The sequence below is a fragment of the Trachypithecus francoisi genome, unplaced genomic scaffold (genome assembly GCF_009764315.1).
Source record: "Trachypithecus francoisi isolate TF-2019V2 unplaced genomic scaffold, Tfra_2.0 Lachesis_group1, whole genome shotgun sequence".
Lineage (NCBI taxonomy): Eukaryota > Metazoa > Chordata > Mammalia > Primates > Cercopithecidae > Trachypithecus > Trachypithecus francoisi.
The window spans coordinates 68,589,728-68,609,268 of record NW_022681454.1 but is presented as its reverse complement, the minus strand read 5'-3'; the positions used below and the strand labels follow the sequence as shown (position 1 = coordinate 68,609,268).

Genomic DNA, 19,541 nt, shown 5'->3' with positions numbered 1-19,541 from the left:
TCTGCTACAATATGGAGGGTTATGAATAATATGTCCTGAAAGCACTAGAGAATGATACGTAAATTTTGGACAATGCATTTAAAAAAAAAATTTCAGTGCAAATAGAAGAAAGGAGAAAAGATGATTTATTAATCTTAGAAAGTAATCAGAAAATAGTTCAAGATGAGGAAAACGAGGGCTAGACAGACAAATATTAATATGGTCTTCTGAAAATGGAACTGGTCTTTTCTACTAAATAAGGGGAAGTAAAACAAAATCAAAACCAAATACAATCAAATAAACAGATAAGCAGGCATAAACAGACCATGTACATCACAAGAACTTACAAAGACTAGAAACTCCCCGATAATACAAAATTCTACTGAAGATTCTATATTCTTAAGAGGCAGATATACCTTTTTCTTATTTTGAAGATAAACACTACATTGAAATTTCAATTTATTTCCGTTATCAAATCCTGTTTATATTTTCTCTTTCAAAAAGTTAACTGTGTTAAACTAATCTTTTGTTTTGAATACAAAATTCATTATTTGTACTATGCAAGCAAGGAAACTGGGAGTCTTTGAAACCTCAGTGGAATCTTCAATGTGATATATGTGTAAATTGAAAAAGGTAATATTCTGCTTTAAAAAAACGAGGCTGCAATTGTGAATTGGTTAGATGTGCTTAAACTATGCTTAATGCATTTCATTTTATCTTGGAAAAAAAATAGTGCTATCATTATTAGGGCATTTTTGGATTTACTATCACCTTTTCTAAAATTGCTATAGGCAGTTAAAAAATGTATATTTCAGAATTGTTGAAAACAAAATAAAGTAGTTTTAACCTTAATCTCCTGAAGATAAGGATGTTACATAAAGTTTTGGAAGCATTTATGAGTTGTAATACAACAATAACACTTTGTACTTAATGAATACTGTTGAAATTAGTATCATGCCAGATAAAGATCATGTTTTTTTGTGGTTTGTCAAATAAATAACATATATTGTAGATTTCTATTCTAGATAATTCAAACACAAAATACTAATGAGTGTAGTGAGAAAAACTGATCAAAATCTTTTAAAAATTTTTTTTCAGTCTTCAGAGATTTAATATCACTGAGGAATTAGAAGGTCAAGTATTTTGAAATGGGGGATCCAGAGAGGAGATTGAATCTTGCATATGAAGCCTCATATAAGCCTAATAAAAAGAACAGATTTTTGATGGGGTCTGAGAATGAAAAAACAAAAACAGTTGTTCATCATCTCCAAAGGATGAAGGTGGCCTCGTAAAACTGTCTCCACAGATTCTAAAACTCATCCTAAAATCATTTCAATTATTGATTGGATCAAGATGACTTGGATCCAATAATGCAATTCATTCATTTGGAAGATGGTAACTTATCTTTGAAAGAAGATAAAAGTCATCCTAGATGTCAGTTATAATTAAATTTTTTCACATACATTTTCTGCATTTAGAAATATGCAGGTATACAAAGACTAAACAGACTGTGTGCAAAACCAAGAGAAATAGCAAAAAAAAAAAAAAAAAAAAAACAAATTGAAGATACACACAACAGGAATATCAGACACAAACTTTAACAAAAACTATCTTTTATGTGTTAAAATAAATGAAAGATAAGGTTGAGATTTTCACGTATGTAAAATCTTTGAAAAGAAAAATATTGAAATGTAATATAAAATTTAAAAAAGAATTTAAATAGAATAATGGACAAGCAATACTTGCATAGAAAACAGTAGCTAATTTTTCAAATTATATGCATGTATGTTTGTGCGCATGAATACACTAAACCACCAACTTAGATAAAATTATTGCAAGATAAATAAAAATATAATTTTAATTGTGTATATCATAGTCAAATTGCTGATAATAAAACTAAACAAGAATTGTTTAGAAAAGACACATTACTTTCAAAGGAATAAAGTTGACTTTTCAACAGAAACAATGGAATTCAGAAATTAAAACAATAAAATATTGCCAAGTTAAGAAAAGAGAACTGCCAAAGTAAACTTATTTTTATGTAAAAATGTTCTTTAACGATGAAAGTTAATAAGGACATATTAAGACAAACAAAAATGGAGATAATTCATCAATGACAGAACTACAATAAAACACTAAAGATGTTCTTCAGGGAGAAGGATACCAGATGTAGGCTCAGCATTAGAAGAAATAACTAAATTTCAGCAAAAAGGATAAGTCTAAAGGATAAGGTATTTGTTAGATAAAATGTTAGTAATGTGTTTGCATTTAACATATATAGAAAATTATATTATAACAAAAGCATGAAAAATGAGTCAGGAGGAGCTCAAATATAAAGTCATTCAACTTTATAGTCAATATTTATGAAGCATTTTTACATTAGTAAAATCAAATGTAAAAACGTATATTAGCATTTAATATCTCAAGGGTACACTCTGTAATATCTTTGGTAACCCCTAGAATTAGGAAAATAGAAGATATAAATACCAAAATAACACAAAGATAATAGAAAAGAGAGCATGACAATTAATTCAAAATAAGGTGAGAAAAAAAGAGAAAAAAGGGTTATAGAACACATAAGACAAATTGAAGAAAATTAGATTTAGAGATTAAAAATGTGGAATATACAATACAAATAGACTATCATTAAAGTGTAAAACATAAAACTAGTAAACTCATAAGAAAACACAGGAGAGGCCGGGTGCGGTGGCTCAAGCCTGTAATCCCAGCACTTTGGGAGGCCGAGACGGGCGGATCACGAGGTCAGGAGATCGAGACCATCCTGGCTAATACGGTGAAACCCCGTCTCTACTAAAAATACAAAAACTAGCCGGGCGAGGTGGCGGGCGCCTGTAGTCCCAGCTACTCGGGAGGCTGAGGCAGGAGAATGGCGGAAACCCGGGAGGCGGAGCTTGCAGTGAGCTGAGATCCGGCCACTGCACTCCAGTCCGGGCGACAGAGCGAGACTCCGCATCAAAAAAAAAAAAAAAAAAAAAGAAAACACAGGAGAGATACTCCAGGACATGGAATTAAGTTGAAGGATTCGTATGTATGAAAGCAAAAGCATAATCTTTAAAAGAAAACCTTGATAAATTAGACTCCATTAAAATTGAAAACAATTCTTTCAGTGAAAAGTTCTGTTAAGATGATGAAAAGACAAGTTAAAGAATGAGAGAAAATATTTCCAAACCACATATACAAGGACTCGTTTCTAAATTATATGAAGAATTCTCAAAACTCAACACTGTGTCCCAGATAAATTTTTTAAAAAGTTCATACAAATACCTCTAATATTCATTGTAGGTTTATTTGTAATAGCAAAATACTAAAAAACACCCAAATGTAATTCAAAGAGTAAATGGTTAAACAAAGTCCATTCCATCCATATAACTGAATACTACTCACCAATGTAAAGGAACCAATTTTTGATATAAACAAAAATCAGGATGGATTTCAAAGACATTATGCTTACAGAAAACTAAACATCAATCTCAAAATAGTGTTTAAATCATTTCATAGAGCATTCTCCACATGACAAAAATAGGGAGATGAAGAACATGTCAGTGGTTACTCCAGGATAGGAAAAAGTATATGTAAGTATGCAAAGATAACAGGAAGACGTTCCTTCTTAAGGATGAAGCAATTCTCTATCTTGACATTGGTGTTAGATACATGAATTTAAGGGATAAATTGCATAGAATTACACGTTAACACATACACACATGAATTAATACAAAAATGATGAAAACTGCATAACTTTAATTAATCAACACTATTCATATAATTAGAATTGTTATATTTTCATATTAATCCTTTATCCGAAGGTTTTTAGTAAGTTAAATGAGGCAGGATTTTTCTCAATATTTTGTAACACACTGTTAGTTGGAGAAAAATATTAACATCTTAATTTTAACCTTGTTAAATTAAATAGATTATTTCCCCAAAAATCTATGAAATGTCTTATTATAGGAACAGATTTTCCTATTTTTCAATGTACAAGAAAGTCATATGTGGTAAAACATTACTTTTGTTGTATAGTTTACTGGATACAAAATGGGTGTAATTGCAATGTAATGTGTATATTTTTAGCATTTAATAGAACTGACTTATTTGGAGCGAAAGAATGTGTGATCCAAGGGGTTGATTTAAAAATATCTAGCTTATTTGCAGAGTTCTCTTTGTCACATAGATGATTTTCCTCTCAAATAAACTATAATTTTCTAGTACAATTGCCAAATAATTCCCCTTTAGTGTGTTTTCTTCTCAGTGCTTATGCAAGTGATGGAGCTGAAATTTCTAATGATTTAATGGTTTAATGCTGCTCACCCTGACACAATTTCTGTAAACAGAGCTCCCTTTTCATCATAAATGTGGACAAAGACCCTGTGAATATTTTAACCTTTGAAGACCAAACACTCTTTTCTAAAATCTCTTTAAGCAAAAGTCTGTAGACATCACATTTAAGTACAGTATTAAAACTTTATTTGCAAATTCATGCATCTTCTATAGGTTGTTTTCTAAACATTAAAATATGCTTCACAAGAATTCATAAGATTCTAAACTCAATCTTTAGTGGTACAAATTAGTACTCAAAAGTTCAATATACTTTGGAAAATAAATCAACTATTTAGTGAAAACATAAAATAGAACTAATGAATTACACAGAAAATATATCTTAAAAGGAAAGATTGTTAGAAAATATTAACAGATGTAGCAATATTTTAATTAATAAATTTAAAATTAAATTTGTGCTAGATTAAAATTAACAATTAAATATTAATGCATAAATTGTCGTACTGGCCGGGCGCGGTGACTCAAGCCTGTAGCCCCAGCACTTTAGGAGGCCGAGACGGGCGGATCACGAGGTCAGGAGATCGAGACCATCCTGGCTAACACTGTGAAACCCCATCTCTACTAAAAAAAAAAAATACAAAAAACTAGCTGGCCAAGGTGGCGGGCGCCTGTAGTCCCAGCTACTCGGGAGGCTGAGGCAGGAGAATGGTGTGAACCCGGGAGGCAGAGCTTGCAGTGAGCTGAGATCCGGCCACTGCACTCCAGCTTGGGTGACAGAGCGAGACTCCGTCTCAAAAAAAAAAAAAAATAAAATAAAATAAAATAAAATAAAATAAAATAAAATAAAATTGTCATACCTTCGTAATACTTACAAAAATTGGTTGTTTAATTGTAAAGAAACAGCTCAAATCACTATGAATGGTAATGTCAATTGTTAATTGTGACAAAAATAAAAGCCATTTTGAATAGAAAAATATTAAAGGTAATCACAAATGTGGAGTGGAATGTAACCGCAAAGAAAACCTTTCATAGTTTAAATAATACAAATAACAGAAGTTTAATGTAATTGAAAGAAAAGGAGCTCATTATTCTTTGTATATCAAAACTATTTATTATTCTCTCACTGCCTCTGTTACTAAATATCATATTAACGTTTCCTTTTGCTGTTGAAGCTATTCCATTGATTTATTCTATTACCCATGAGTGTTTCAATACTGTGCACTAGTACCAAGTATTTTCACTGCCTCTTAACCCTTCATGTCTTTTCAATGTAGTCCTCATTCTTCTAATACCATTTTCAAATACCACAATTTTAACACCTGCTATTTTCCTCCAAAAACAGCCAAAAGAACATTTTCACAGGCTGAAAGAAGTTTACTTTTTCACGGTCAGTTGCCAAAAGTTTGTTTCTCTGCCTGAGAACCTCCTTTTAAACTGTATATTCTATACTCTTCTCTCCAGTGTCAAAAGAGTCTGTGATGTCCCTAGACTACTAGAAGAAAAAGGTAAAGAGATACCACGTAAATAACAAAGCATAGGCAGAGCAGATGAAACCAGCCCAATAGTCCCATAGACAGTTATTTTTGGATAAATGTAGAAATTGACCCTTATTACTGTTAAAGTTTGAAACCTGTATCTGTTCTACCTAAGTTCATTCCTCAGGAAAGAACCTTCAGCCCTCTCAAAAGAGTATCAAAGAACTGAAGCTCATCACATCACCCCACCAGATGCCTCCTTGTCCCTCCCTAGTACCTGTTTTCTTACACATTGTTACATTTATTCCCTGCTATATAAATCCCTAGTTTTAGTCAGGCAGATGGATTTGAGACAGCTCCTATCTCCTCTGTTGCAGCATCCAAATTAAGCCTTCTTCCTTGGCAATACTTGTCATCACTGTCATTGGCTTTCTGTGCAGTTAGCAGCAGGACCTAGACCGAACCCCTGGTATTTTGGTAACAAAGTTGAAGCTCCCAGTCATAGAGTAGATTGACACTTAAAAACAACAACAACAACAACAACAAAACAGAATTCATCTTTGTTTTTCAAAACTGTGGTTTACTATTGCTCCAATACTTGAGTAGACCTTTAGCCACTGGTCATAGTAAGAATAGAAAATTAAAAATACCATTCAGTACATTTTGTTTTGCTATGAATTTATTTGATAGAAATAGTCTGTCAATGAATTATTTAGATCAAAATGTGAGGCATGCATATTACATTTCACATTGACACTTACTGTGGTCCAACTGACTTGTTGACCTAGATCTGTAGCATACAGCGTGACAATGGAGGAAGATGCAATACTTTGAATGGTAATGTAGTCCTTCAAAAAAGGCCCGCCTAAAATAAAAACAACAAGAAAATGTTATTTTAATACAATTTCTTAGCATAATGATAAATAATTTCTTAATGTAAAATCAGTAAACATTAGCAATTAATTTAATAGGGAAATTACAATGTAAAAGAAATCTTCAAAGTAAAACAAAATGTGAACAATACCATTTTATAACATATATCTAGCAACTTATCAAATGCACAGTGGTTTCCCAATATCATCTAACCAAAATTTAGACTACCATTAGTTACTATCTTATTATTTCTGAGAACACGTCATATTAGGACCTAAACAAATAACATGCAGGATATTTTTTTTAAAGTATAATTTTAGGATGGGTGTGAAGGCTCCCATCTGTAATCTCAACATTTTGTCGAGCTGAGGTGAGCAGATCGCTTGAGCTCAGGAGTTCCAGCCATCTTGGTGACATGGCGAAATCCTGTCTCTACAAAAAAAAAAAGAAAACAATTAGCCAGCCTTGGTGCTGTGTGCCTGTAGACCCAGCAATTCAGGCGACTGAGGTGGGAGGATTGCTTGAGCCAAGGAGGTCAAGACTGCAGTGAACTGTGGTAGCTTCACTGTACTCGGGTCTGGGTGACAAAGTGAGACCCTGCCTCAAAATGAAAACAAAACAAAACAACAAAAAGCATAATTTTGAGTGTTAGTACAACGACATCTAAACTAATTTCTAAATGATTTTATAATAGTATAAATTAGTGGTGGATAGATGAATGGTCCCTTCAAAGCACCAGGAGAATGGCATAATTTATCTTTTTAAAATATATTCTGGATGCTATGTGAAAAGTAGACAGAAGGGAAGCGAGGTGATTATTTAGGAGACATTTACATTAATCCAGTTGGAGCTGATCTTTTGTTGAGATTAAGGTGGTATTGGTGAAAATGTTAAAATGTATCAATTGTAAATATATTTTGAACATAGTCTGGATTCAACTTCTTAATAAACTGATTGAGAGGAGAGGATTCAGTGAGGTAAAGACAGGTAGATTTTTGGCCCGAGTACTTAAGTGCATTGTAATGGTCATTAACTGACATGAAGAAGACTACAGCAAAAGCAAGATATGAGAGTAAAAATTAAGAGTCCTTAAGGTATTTTAAGTGTGTGGTATCTTTTAGACATTCAAGAAAGAATCAGCAAATAGACAGCAGGGTAGAAGTGTGAATTTGAAAGTCATTAACATTTAAAACCATGGGGCTTGATGAAATTGTTTGTATATTCAGCATGGAAAGAAAGGAATGAGTTCATGTCCTTTGTAGGGACATGGATGAAGCTGGAAAGAAAGGAACGAAAACACACTAAGGTTTCTGGTATTACAGGCTTTAGACATAGTAAGACAAAGATATAGCAAAGATTACTGAAAGGAGCTACTCGTAAGATAGATGTAAAATAAACATAATTGATTGCATTCTTAAAAATAACCACCAGACAAGTCTGGAATGTGTATTTGGAAAGATAGTACAAAAATATCTTTTTAAGCACTATTTATAAGAAAATATTTGAAAAAAAACTTATGTATTATTTAATAAGATAAGAGATAAATATATTTTGTTTTATTTAAAGAATGTATACTAAGCAGGAAGAAAAGTGAGTAGACTAGAGCTCATATACCAAAATGGATTAATCTCTCAAATATAATCCTATTATTGTTATTATTATTATTGTTACACTTAACATATGTTATTTGTGATTTATATTATCTACATCATTAAAAGGCATCATTTCAGTCTCTATTTTTGAAATAAATAAGAAAATGCTAATTTGCATCTACCATTAGATGATCTTTCAGAATCCAAGATATTTACTTATATTTATAATTAAAGGACCTTTAAAAGGAAAGGAAAATATACAATTATTGTATGTTACATTTGAAGGCAGAAATTTGATAAATCCACTTTTAACAGCCAGATAATTTAGGTGGTCATATTAATGTATATGGTTCTTTGGGTGCTTTATTGAAAACCATTTCATAGTTATATTTTAGAAATTTCATGTAAATTGATTACTATTTGTAAAATACATATATATATATGTAATTACATATAAAGATAATTTTGTATTGCTTTGAGAATGTGAACGTAGTCCTGTGTTTGCCTAAGAACACATGTGTGGTAGGCAAATTTCTTAGATAATTCTCAGGATTTCTGGTCCCTGTATAATCCCTGAAATTCTGCATATGATAGGCTGTTACTCTGTTGATTAAATTATATTGCATGGCTTTTAAAAATGAGATTATCTAGGTAGTCCTGATTTATTGCATGCATTTTTACAATCTGTGTGCAGAAATCAGAGAGAGAGGGCCGGGCGCGGTGGCTCAAGCCTGTAATCCCAGCACTTTGGGAGGCCGAGACGGGCGGATCACGAGGTCAGGAGATCGAGACCATCCTGGCTAACACGGTGAAACCCCGTCTCTACTAAAAATTACAAAAAACTAGCCGGGCGAGGTGGCGGCGCCTGTAGTCCCAGCTACTCGGGAGGCTGAGGCGGGAGAATGGCGTAAACCCGGGAGGCGGAGCTTGCAGTGAGCTGAGATCCGGCCACTGCGCTCCAGCCTGGGCGACAGAGCGAGACTCCGTCTCAAAAAAAAAAAAAAAAAAAAAAAAAAAAAAAAAAAAAAAAAAAGAAATCAGAGAGAGAGGAATTCAGAGATTCTGTGATTTGGGAAGATTCACTATGCTATTGCTGGTTTGAAGATGGAGAAGGTCAATGTCAAGGATACAGGTGGCCTTTGAGAAAAGACAGTAGTCTCTAGGAAGTGACAGCCAGCAAGAACACAGGAACTTCTCTCATGCAACTGCAAAGACCAAACAAACAAACAAACATAAAATACGAAAAGGTGCTCTTGCCATTATTCCACCTGCGATGAGCACCCTTTCTGCAGAAAGTAAAAATTGCCTTGCTGAAAGAATTAAATTTATGTTCGAGTGCTATTTCTTTGTGGCACCGGGGAACAAGCATTTCCAACACAAACTCTTCCAATAACACAAAAGAAGATGGAAGTGGCTTTTTGTCAAGAGTCTTCACATGAGAATTGAGTACAGTCAACACTCTGATTCCAGTCTTATAATATCCTAATCAGAGAATCAAGCCATAATATGGCTTCAATCTAATACATGATAGGTTTTTTAGATTGCTAAATCTGTGCAAATTTGTTACATAGCGATAGAAAATTTTTGCAATATGGATCAAGGTGAAGACTTTGATATCAAAATTGTCTGTACTATTATGACAATTATGTATAAGAACAAGAAAATGTTAATATGGACAAAAAATTCAACTGGCTTTGTATCACTTGAAAGTGTGCTGAAAATATATTTCCAATTACATCTATTAGCACACTTAGAAAAGGGGTTAGTTTCTACCCTTCTATCATCCTTGCCAACTTCAAAGAACAGAGATTAGCATTCTATTTTTAAAATGTGGTCCCATCAATATGAGATTTTGAAAAAACGACTTGACAGAATCTAGATGTATCATTAATCATAGCACTCAGACTCAAGAAAAAGGGACCATTGTACTTGGCTTTCCATGATTACGTTCTTTATCAAAGGGAGAGGAATGTGTGGGTCCAAGAGGACAGGACATGCCTAACTAGATCCCATGACGTATTTTTCTAGATCATACTTCAGTCACTTAAGGGCCCTGAATTTCCTGACCAAATTAACACAAGCACAACCCAGTCTTTCGATAGTCCCTCCCAAGTATGGGCCTGGAACTGGGGTACACAACCAACCACAAACCTAGTGGTTTCTCAAGACTATTGTATAAAGGATATGGATGGAGCTTGATGTATTGCTTGGAAACAGTGATGGAAAAAAATTCTATATTTTCTATGTAGAAATCCAATGATTTTAAACATTAAAAATTTTACCCAGTCCTTCCAGGACATTATAAAGCATATGAATAAAGATAGGAAGATACAAAACATTTTACTTACCAGATTATATGACAGATTTATTGTAAAAATAGCTGAAATTCTTCACCATATCTACACCATATACAGTATGACCTTATAGTTCTTCTCAGTGAGAGCTGTCCTTATATTCCCACTCCTCGAATATGGGCTAACTAGTGACTTGTGGGATAAATGATCATTTACTAGTTCCAAACCTGGGCTTCAACAATTCTTTAGTATCTCTGCTCATTTTTATACCTCTACTCCCAGCTTGTGAGTAAGTCCAAACTATTTTGCTGAGAGGTGAGAGACCACATAGAACAAAGGGAATTTCACGAAAGTTGTGGTTATTGTAGACCAATCATTCCCTAACAGCCCAGGAGCTCACTGCAGCTGCATGCATGAACCTCGCCAAGTTCAGCTAAATATAGCACAGTTCAGCAGAGATACAGAGCTGAAGAACTGGTTAAAATTTTACCCATGAAAAACAATGCTTGCTATTTTATTCCTGTTTTAAAGATTTCTTTTGTGTGAGGAAACTATAGAAGTCTCTAATATTCATAGAAGATCCATGATTCTAGTAAGCATATTTTGTGAGCAAACATGTATAAATATTAAGACCTTGTTTTTTTTGTATTGTCTTTTTTTCTTCTTAATATTAATAGTTATGACTAAGATTGATGGAGCAACTAGCCTGTGCCAATCATCATATGCATTATAAACATATGAACTCTAACACTTTAAAAATGATTTAAGTGTTTTTTTAGTTCTGCAACATAAAAGAAGACTCTGTAGGCAAGTAACTATGAGAGAATCAATCAAATGTAAAAATCTGAATCAATCCAAGTGAGCTTTGGATTTTGATTTCTTTGCACCATATTTCACTAAATCAATTGACTCTTTTTTTCAAATACATTATTGCATTCCTTTTTAAGGACACGTAGACAACTACATTTTACTCATCTCATGTCCCACCCTGGTACACTCAACCAGGTAAATAAATTTGGGAGAAAAGGAATATGTCATATTCACCAGAACACTGAACTAACAGAAATGTATCAGTCTTTTTTAGTGTCCTTTAAATGGAAGTTACATTTGACAATGTTGTGTGTGACATTCTTTGAGGCTTCTTTGGGTAAGAGTCAATTTCATTTTGTATATGTCAACATCCATGTATTGAAAGGCATTTATATGCTGAAATGTGCTAGGCCCTATGAAGGCAAAAAGAAAAAAAAAAAAAAGAATGAGGCAATAATGTTTTTTTCTTAAACTCTAGGTAGTTGGGAATTTGTCTTGAACATTGGAGCAAAAATAAATTTGAGAGAATCAAAAAAGTGTGGCCTCTAGAAATCTTGCATAGTTGTTTGTTTTGAACACACAGGTCTCAGAGAAAGATTACATGTTTAAGACAGCAATGAAAACACTCATAACAGTTTTGAGAGACTCAACAAAATAATCATTTGTCTTTAAGTGCATGTAATACCTGAGAAAGGACAATCTAAATATTAGGAAAAGCAATAGAAAATAAAAATCAACTCATCATTTATGAAAAATTGAGAGATTGAAATTCCTTAAGAGGTATCTCCTACAGATTTACTATTAAAGGCTTTTACTAAGTCAGCACTCTATCCTGAAAAAAGTACATGCTACCCACAGCTTTCATGAAAATGTAAAATTCCAATTTTAAAATAAAATCAATGTAGTGTCAGTAGCAGTAATTATTGGTAGGAGCCATTTTTAAGTGCATTTGTTGATAAATTTCTTGAGATCATAGGGTTTAAAAATCTGAGAAACTTGAGGTTTAACAGTGAGTATAACGTTTCTTCTCCAAATTCATTAGTTTTGTTCCTTATATCACTTATTCTGCTTTATAACAGCAAAAAGAAAAAGAAAAAAAATGAAAAAAAAGTAAGCATTAACCTTAAAAATATGTTGTGGGGCAGTAGAATGAGAAGGTGACCAGTTAAAGCTTCACAGACAAAAATATTTTAGTTTCAGAATCTGCTTCTAAAACTCATGGACAGTGAATATGTAAAAAAGTACTTCTTTGAGACTAAATTATTCATTTATAAAAGTGGAGCTCTAGTTTGTTGGGAGAATCAATTAAATAATACTAATATTTATATATTTACTAAGTGATAAGTGAATGTCAGCTTTTGAAAATAGAAAAAGGATTCTAAATTAAATAAACACATCAGTGAAAAATGCTGCTTACCACATTCTAGCTGCAGACCAACTCGAGAAGGGTACCATTTTGGACCTATTCAATGAGAAATAACATTTAATTGTCAGAAAAAGTGTAACTATCGCTTATAAAACTAACTGTTTCCATGGGAAGACAATTTAGATCTAGGAAGTAAACAAAATAAAGTTATCTAGTGTCAGAAATAGAAATAGTGGTTATCTTTTATGGGGTGCTGACCAACAATGATGGATAGTGACTGAGAGAAAGCACGAAGAAAGCTTTAACAGTGATAAATTTTTGCTTTTTGATCTTGGGACTTGTTACATAGATGTGTTCAGGTTTTGGACATACATCAAGTAGTACAACCTATGAATTGTGCACTTCAATCTATGTAAGTTTTTCATCAATAAAAAGCTTGAACATATTTCATTTAAAATTGGGGACTTTAATCTCATTTAAAATTTGTCTAATATTTGCACCTGAAATTGGGTTATTTTCTCTATCAAGAGTAAATACTAAGATGTCTATCAGCATTACATGTATCATTAACTTTTAATATTATGAGTTTATTGGTCATAGCAGAAACATCACTTGAAATTTTCTCTTTAGACTACCATTAGGAATAAAGAGAACACTAAATAATTATATCTCTATAGAAAAATCAAATCATCTTTATTATACACTGCCATAATGAAGAGTTGATTCACAATTATCAGAATATAACTTTATCTTAAAATAAATTATATACCATCATTTTAAAGTCTCCATTAAAAGTTTACTTCTTTGAGATTAAACTTTAAACAAATTTACCACATATATAATAAATTTTTAAAAAGAGTATTTTTAAAGGAATTTTCCACTATTATCTTTTTTTTTTCCAATACATTCATGGGAGAAAGCAGAGATGACTCAGGACTAGAAAGGCATAAGTGTACTTCATGGAAATGAGAAACCATGGACAGAGCCTCTATTAGTAGGTAATATATTATTAGGTGAAAGAAAAGAGGAAGGTCAGATGAAAGATAAATGTGGGTAATTTTAAGAATATATTGTATCTTTTACCTTCTAAAGTCTATTATGTGTGGGTATTGTAAATGCATACACTGAAATAAATTTAACTATCTAGAAAATATGTTATTTTCCTAAAACTAATAAATCAAAACATAAAACTCCATGACTTTCCTTAGCCAAATAATTTTATTTGGTTAAAAATTATATTGCTTTGATTACAACTTCTCAATGCATTTACAATAATAATAAATACCCCAAATATAGCCATGATATGAAGTCAAATTAATATACTCAATTATTAGTACTTTTTAAAGAACAAATATTTGAAAGATTGAATATAGTACAATAAATGTTTAAAGCCCACAGAAGGATACATAAAATTATTATTCTATTTTATAAGGGAAAATTGAGGGTTCTACTTTACTATTTTACTATACTGTTGAGGAAAGAGAAAAAGGAGAAACTAAAAATGAGGGAAAAATCAGAGAAACACCCATCATGGGTTAAAGTAACCAAAATATGTTTATATGCTACCTAAAATAATAAAGTTACAGCGTGCTGCTTAGCAACACCTGATTATGCATTGAATGCAACAATGTTCGAACAACTATGAAGTGTCTGGAAGTCTTAACAGATTTACAGAAATAAAACCTGTCAGTTTATTTTCTGAAATATGAGCACTAAAATGAATTAAATGTTGTCTCTTGTAATTTTAAGACCGTACAAAGCTCTTGTTTGGAACTGAACATTAACGACCTCTTAAGGATACTTAATGATTGACAGAATATATATGGCCATTGCTCAGGTGGAAATTTAATTCAATATTGATCAAAAGTTCAAATGTTGATAACCTGTAGGGTGGTGTTAAAATTATAATAGGAGTAAAATATATCTCAAGTTAAAAAGATGTTCATTAATGATAAATTTTAATTAATCAGCTGAACGTGATGGTTCACACCTGTAATTCCAACATTTTGGGAGGCCAAGACTGAAAGAATATTTGACCCTTGGAGTTCAAGACCAGCCTGGGCAATATAATGAGACGCTGTCTCTACCCCAAATAAAAGTTTAATTAATCACAAAACTTTATCCCATAGAAAGAAATAATAAAGGTGAATACCACTGAATTCGTATTAGACCACAGTTGATCCTCACCCCAAATAAAGTGATTAATGGGAGAAAACATTTGAGTTGTCAAGAAAAACAGAATTATATTTGTTATTAACTAAATCTGAAGCATGCAGTCAATACAATAAGAATGACAATTCTATTCTAAAAAAATACCACATCCTGAAGAATGCACATATTTTGTTTCTGGCAATATAGATACTGCATATAACTAGTATTCCTAGATAAAATATAACTTTTATGCATAGAGATCCCAAGACAAAAAAAGGAAAATCCAATGATAGGAAATAATCAAGAACCTGAGAAATAATTCAGTAAGTTTTGGGGTTCACACAATTTCTTTGGTTTTCTTGCACATTGGGAATCTACATAAAGTCCTAGGCCAGTATTTGTGATTCCTATGCACAAATAAACATCTTTAATTGAAAGAGATAATTAGAAAGAAATTCACCTTCAATACAGGTAAAATATGTCAATCTCTGCCTGTTCAAAGATAGAAAACATGTATCCCTTGAGAATTTGTAAACAGCCACTGGTGCCATATTAAGTTTTGATGCTCAAGTATATATTATAATATTATTGTTAGGTTTTTGGAATAATCTCATTGAAACTTTAGTAGTGTTCCACTAATGGTGGTCTGAAGCTGTAATACTTCTGGGACACTTGGTCCTAGAAAAGATAACCTACTGCAGGACCATTCATTCAGTTTAGGTAACACAGCCTAAAACCCTCAAGTAGATAAAATTGCAATTTAAGTTTTAAGAATCATATAAAAACTAATCCACCTTTAAAAAGTGTGCAGGGACATGACAAATAATAAGATTCACTCCAGAGAACATCAGAAATATGGAATCTCATAGAAAGTCACCTAAATCACTTAAAGATGATTGGAAGATTTAGAAAAAAAAAGAATCAAAAATATTAGAACTGCAAAAACCTACAGGCTTTTTTGAGAAAAGATCAAATAAAATTTATTGAAATAAAACCTTTTGTACCTTATGATTCAAATGTAGTGGAATGATGGTGTAGTCATGCAGAACAAGCAGAAGAATTAGTCAATGAAAGGATAAGCCTGAAGAAACTACTCAGAAAGCAGAAAGACAAAGGGATTAAAAAAATATGAAAGATAGATTAAAAGAAATAGGGACCAAAATTAAATGATGTATGTTCACAGGCATATACAACAATAAGCAAAAAAGTCCATTAATTGCAATGACAAACCACATATTCCATCTCATCCATCCCTCCTGCTGCGAACAACTGAAAAAGTATGAGAAAATATTTTATCAAAATCTCCACAGAGTTGTTAAGAAAAATAAAAATAATTAGAGAACCAAGATCTGGGAGACAGAGGACGCTCAGAAAGCCGAGTCCAGCAACTACAGCTCCATTCCACTAAGGGTATCTGTTTATATTAGAAGAAGGAGCTAAGAAGCGAGGAAGCTGAGCAGGGATTTTCACACACCTATGAGCCTAATGGGACAAAAATCAAACTGTATGCACAAAGGAAAACTCTGGTAAAAGTTCACAATTTCAGTCATTACCCTTAAGGAAGGATGAATCAGAAATCAATCAATTCTTAAAGGAAATTAAGCCCAATTTTAAGTCATCTCCATCCCTGTTTGAATTAAAGTGATCTGTAACCTCCAAAGTCCAGCCTTACTGCTGGCAGAGGCAAATGTAAATCTTCTCTGGAATGAGATCGCTTCTTTATTCAGATCCTATAATTACCTCTAATTTTTTTCATATATAATACCAGGCCTCAATAAAATATAACGAAGAATGCTAGAAGACAAGACATGATGAAAAACCAGGGGGAAATTAAAAGGTATTATAGACTTTCACCAACAATTCAGATAAAGTTTTCATACACAATTAAGAATAACTATGACTGATATAAACATAAAATACAAGACAGAATTATTTGTCTGGAAATCTAGAAACTATAGAAAGAAACACAGACATTTTGGAACTGTAAAGTATAGTAAATGGGTTTATAAGATATCATCTCAAAGTAGAGAGAAAAATAGTGAACTGGAAGTTGGAAGAAAATATCCCAACTAAAGCAAAGAGAGATAAATATGTGAAACGGGAAAGGTGTATGATATATACATGATGAACAATGAAAAAGTACATCATTCTAATATATGTGAAAATGACATGTGAGAATAAAAAAGTTAAAGAAAAGTAAAAAATCTATATATTGAATGATATGGTGGCTGAGAGTTTTCCAACATTGGCAAAATATATCAAGATAAATATTAAAGAATTACTGTAATATATACATATATAAAATAAAATGTATACATATGCATATATTGATATATATATAATTAAAGACATGTATGATGACAAGACATATATACTGAATATATATTTAATGAAAACCAGATGTAAGTATATAATTATTAAAACGTTTGAAACAATAATAGAAAATATTTTTAAAAGACAGATTAAAAAATAACAAAAAAATCATAAATATTACCAACAAATAAATGGCAATTAAACTAATAGAAGAGTTCTAAAGAGCAATATAAGATATTGGCCAAATAGCTTTTAAATAAAACACTATTGAAATAAAATGTAAAATAAGGACAAGTTTAATTAAACTAACAAGTCTTACTGTCAATAGAACACTTTTTTTCTATCATTAGATTAACATCTAAAGGACCAATTTGAGAAAAAGAAATTGATTTCAAGAGAAAGGGATGAGATAAATAACACAATATTGAGTCAAATTCTGCCATACATATGGATAATTCTATATAAAAAAGCAGAATATCTTATAATTTGATTCTATACAATATGATTATAGTGCTACTAATAATGTATGTGCTTATACAAAAAATATATACAACCATAATATACAAAATGAGAAGTATTCTTTGACCTTAAACCATCCTGAAAATTTAGGAAGAATGTGCAAAACAAAATTAAGGAATAAGAAGTGTTAATTGGGGAACGAAATGCTAAATATGAAGTGTCATGGCATGAGTGAATGTCCTGTGTAAATTGCATTATCACTTTGAATATCTTATTTTATTAGAATTGTTATTCTCCTAAACAGTGGAAGCCTACATATCTAAGAAAAGGGGCAGGTACATGAATTCTTGTATTTCTTCTTAAGAAATAAACATCAAATACTAGCCAAAACTCTTCCTTGATGTGCTAAAGTTACTGGCTACTGATTTAATAGTTAAATTAGCTGGATTTATTTTGTTAAAAATGATTCATTTAGTACAGTACTTCACTGGAATTAAATGGACCATTTTATTCTCTGTAAACCATTTCTTTTCAGTCTTGTAAATGCTACCTACATAATTAAGTGATCAAGCCAGAATGAAACCAAGGATGCCAGTGAGACATTTAATGGTTTAGTATGAGATGTATGATAGTGTTTATCTATCTGAAAAATGAGAAAACTGTTTCTGCTCTCATCCTCAACAACTAAGGATGTTTAACACTCAAACCAGCACCAAAATGTGTATAATTTTGCTGACCTTGAAAAACAATGTAACTGCTAAAGAGTTTACTATTACCAAGTACTCAAATAAGAAAGATAGAGTGCTCTAACACAATATAATCAGCAATTGCAGAAGAAAGTTTCTATAGGAAAACAAAGACAGGCTTCTAGAAATGGAAAATTGTAAAGTTGTACAAAACTCTGAATTATACAATAAAATATAGGATGAAGGAAGGATGCATAAAGCAACAAGCTGGTTCTTTGTGATACAAAGCACAAAGCAAGAATTATGTGGGGCAGGAAGAGGGGCATACAGATTGCAACCAAACTATTTCTTTACGCTCACTGGTTAAAATTTGGAACCAGTTTGATCACTGAATTACCCACCATCATCTAAGGAAGAAGCAAGATTGGTCATCATATCTATGCCCCCATTTACATTAGATAATATCTGCTGTGCAAGTCTCCCAGAGGATTCTTTACCTCAGTGACACTCCTCCCAATTTTACTTTGCAGAAACACTAATCAGACTTGATTGTCCACCTCTTCATACCTTCTGAGATTTTCCAATATACTTTAAGGCAGGGGTCTCCAACCCCTGGGCCACAGACTGGTCCTGGTCCATGGCCTGTTAGGAACCTGGCTGGACAGCAGGTGGTAAGTGATGGGCATGTGAGCGAAGTCTCATCAGTGTTAACAGCCATTCCTCATTGCTCATATTACCATCTGAGCTCCGGCTCCTGTCAGATCAGTGGCAGCATTAGATTCTCATAGCAGCACCTACCGTATTGTGAACTGCGCATGAGAAGAATCTAGGTTGCATGCTCCTTATGAGAATCTAATGCGTGGTGGTCACTATCTCCCATCACCCCAAGAGGAGACCGTTTAGTTTTAGGAAAACAAGCTCGGGGCTGCCACTGATTCTACATTTTGGTGAGTTGCATAACTATTTCATTATATATTAAAACATCATGATGATAGAAATAAAGTGCAAAATAAATGTAATGTGCTTGAATCACCCTGAAACCACTCCCTACCACCTCCAGTGTGTGGAGAAATTGCCTTCCATGAAACTGGTCCCTGGTGCCAGAAAGGCTGGGGATTGCTGCTTTAGGGTACTCATGGCCTGTCTTCTAAATCATCAAATTCTACTCCAGAGATTCCTTCATTGTTCTGCTGTAATATAAAACTTCTCTTCCTCTTCTTCAACTGGTATTTATACTTCATAATAAACTC

At 32.5% G+C, this 19,541-nt stretch overlaps 1 protein-coding gene across 3 annotated transcripts in view; it reads right to left on the bottom strand.

Annotated features, from left to right (window-relative positions):
- Window positions 1-19,541, bottom strand: part of TECRL (trans-2,3-enoyl-CoA reductase like) — a 132,115-nt gene that overhangs the window by 38,454 nt on the left and 74,120 nt on the right. For 2 of the 3 annotated variants that reach the window (XM_033214557.1, XM_033214559.1), the window contains exons 3-4: window positions 12,734-12,778; window positions 6,509-6,612 (exon numbers count right to left, since the gene is read on the bottom strand). In XM_033214557.1, coding sequence (XP_033070448.1) covers window positions 6,509-6,612; window positions 12,734-12,778 — 149 coding nt within the window. The remainder of the gene's footprint in view (window positions 1-6,508; window positions 6,613-12,733; window positions 12,779-19,541) is intronic. The other variant, XM_033214558.1, reaches the window with a different exon arrangement.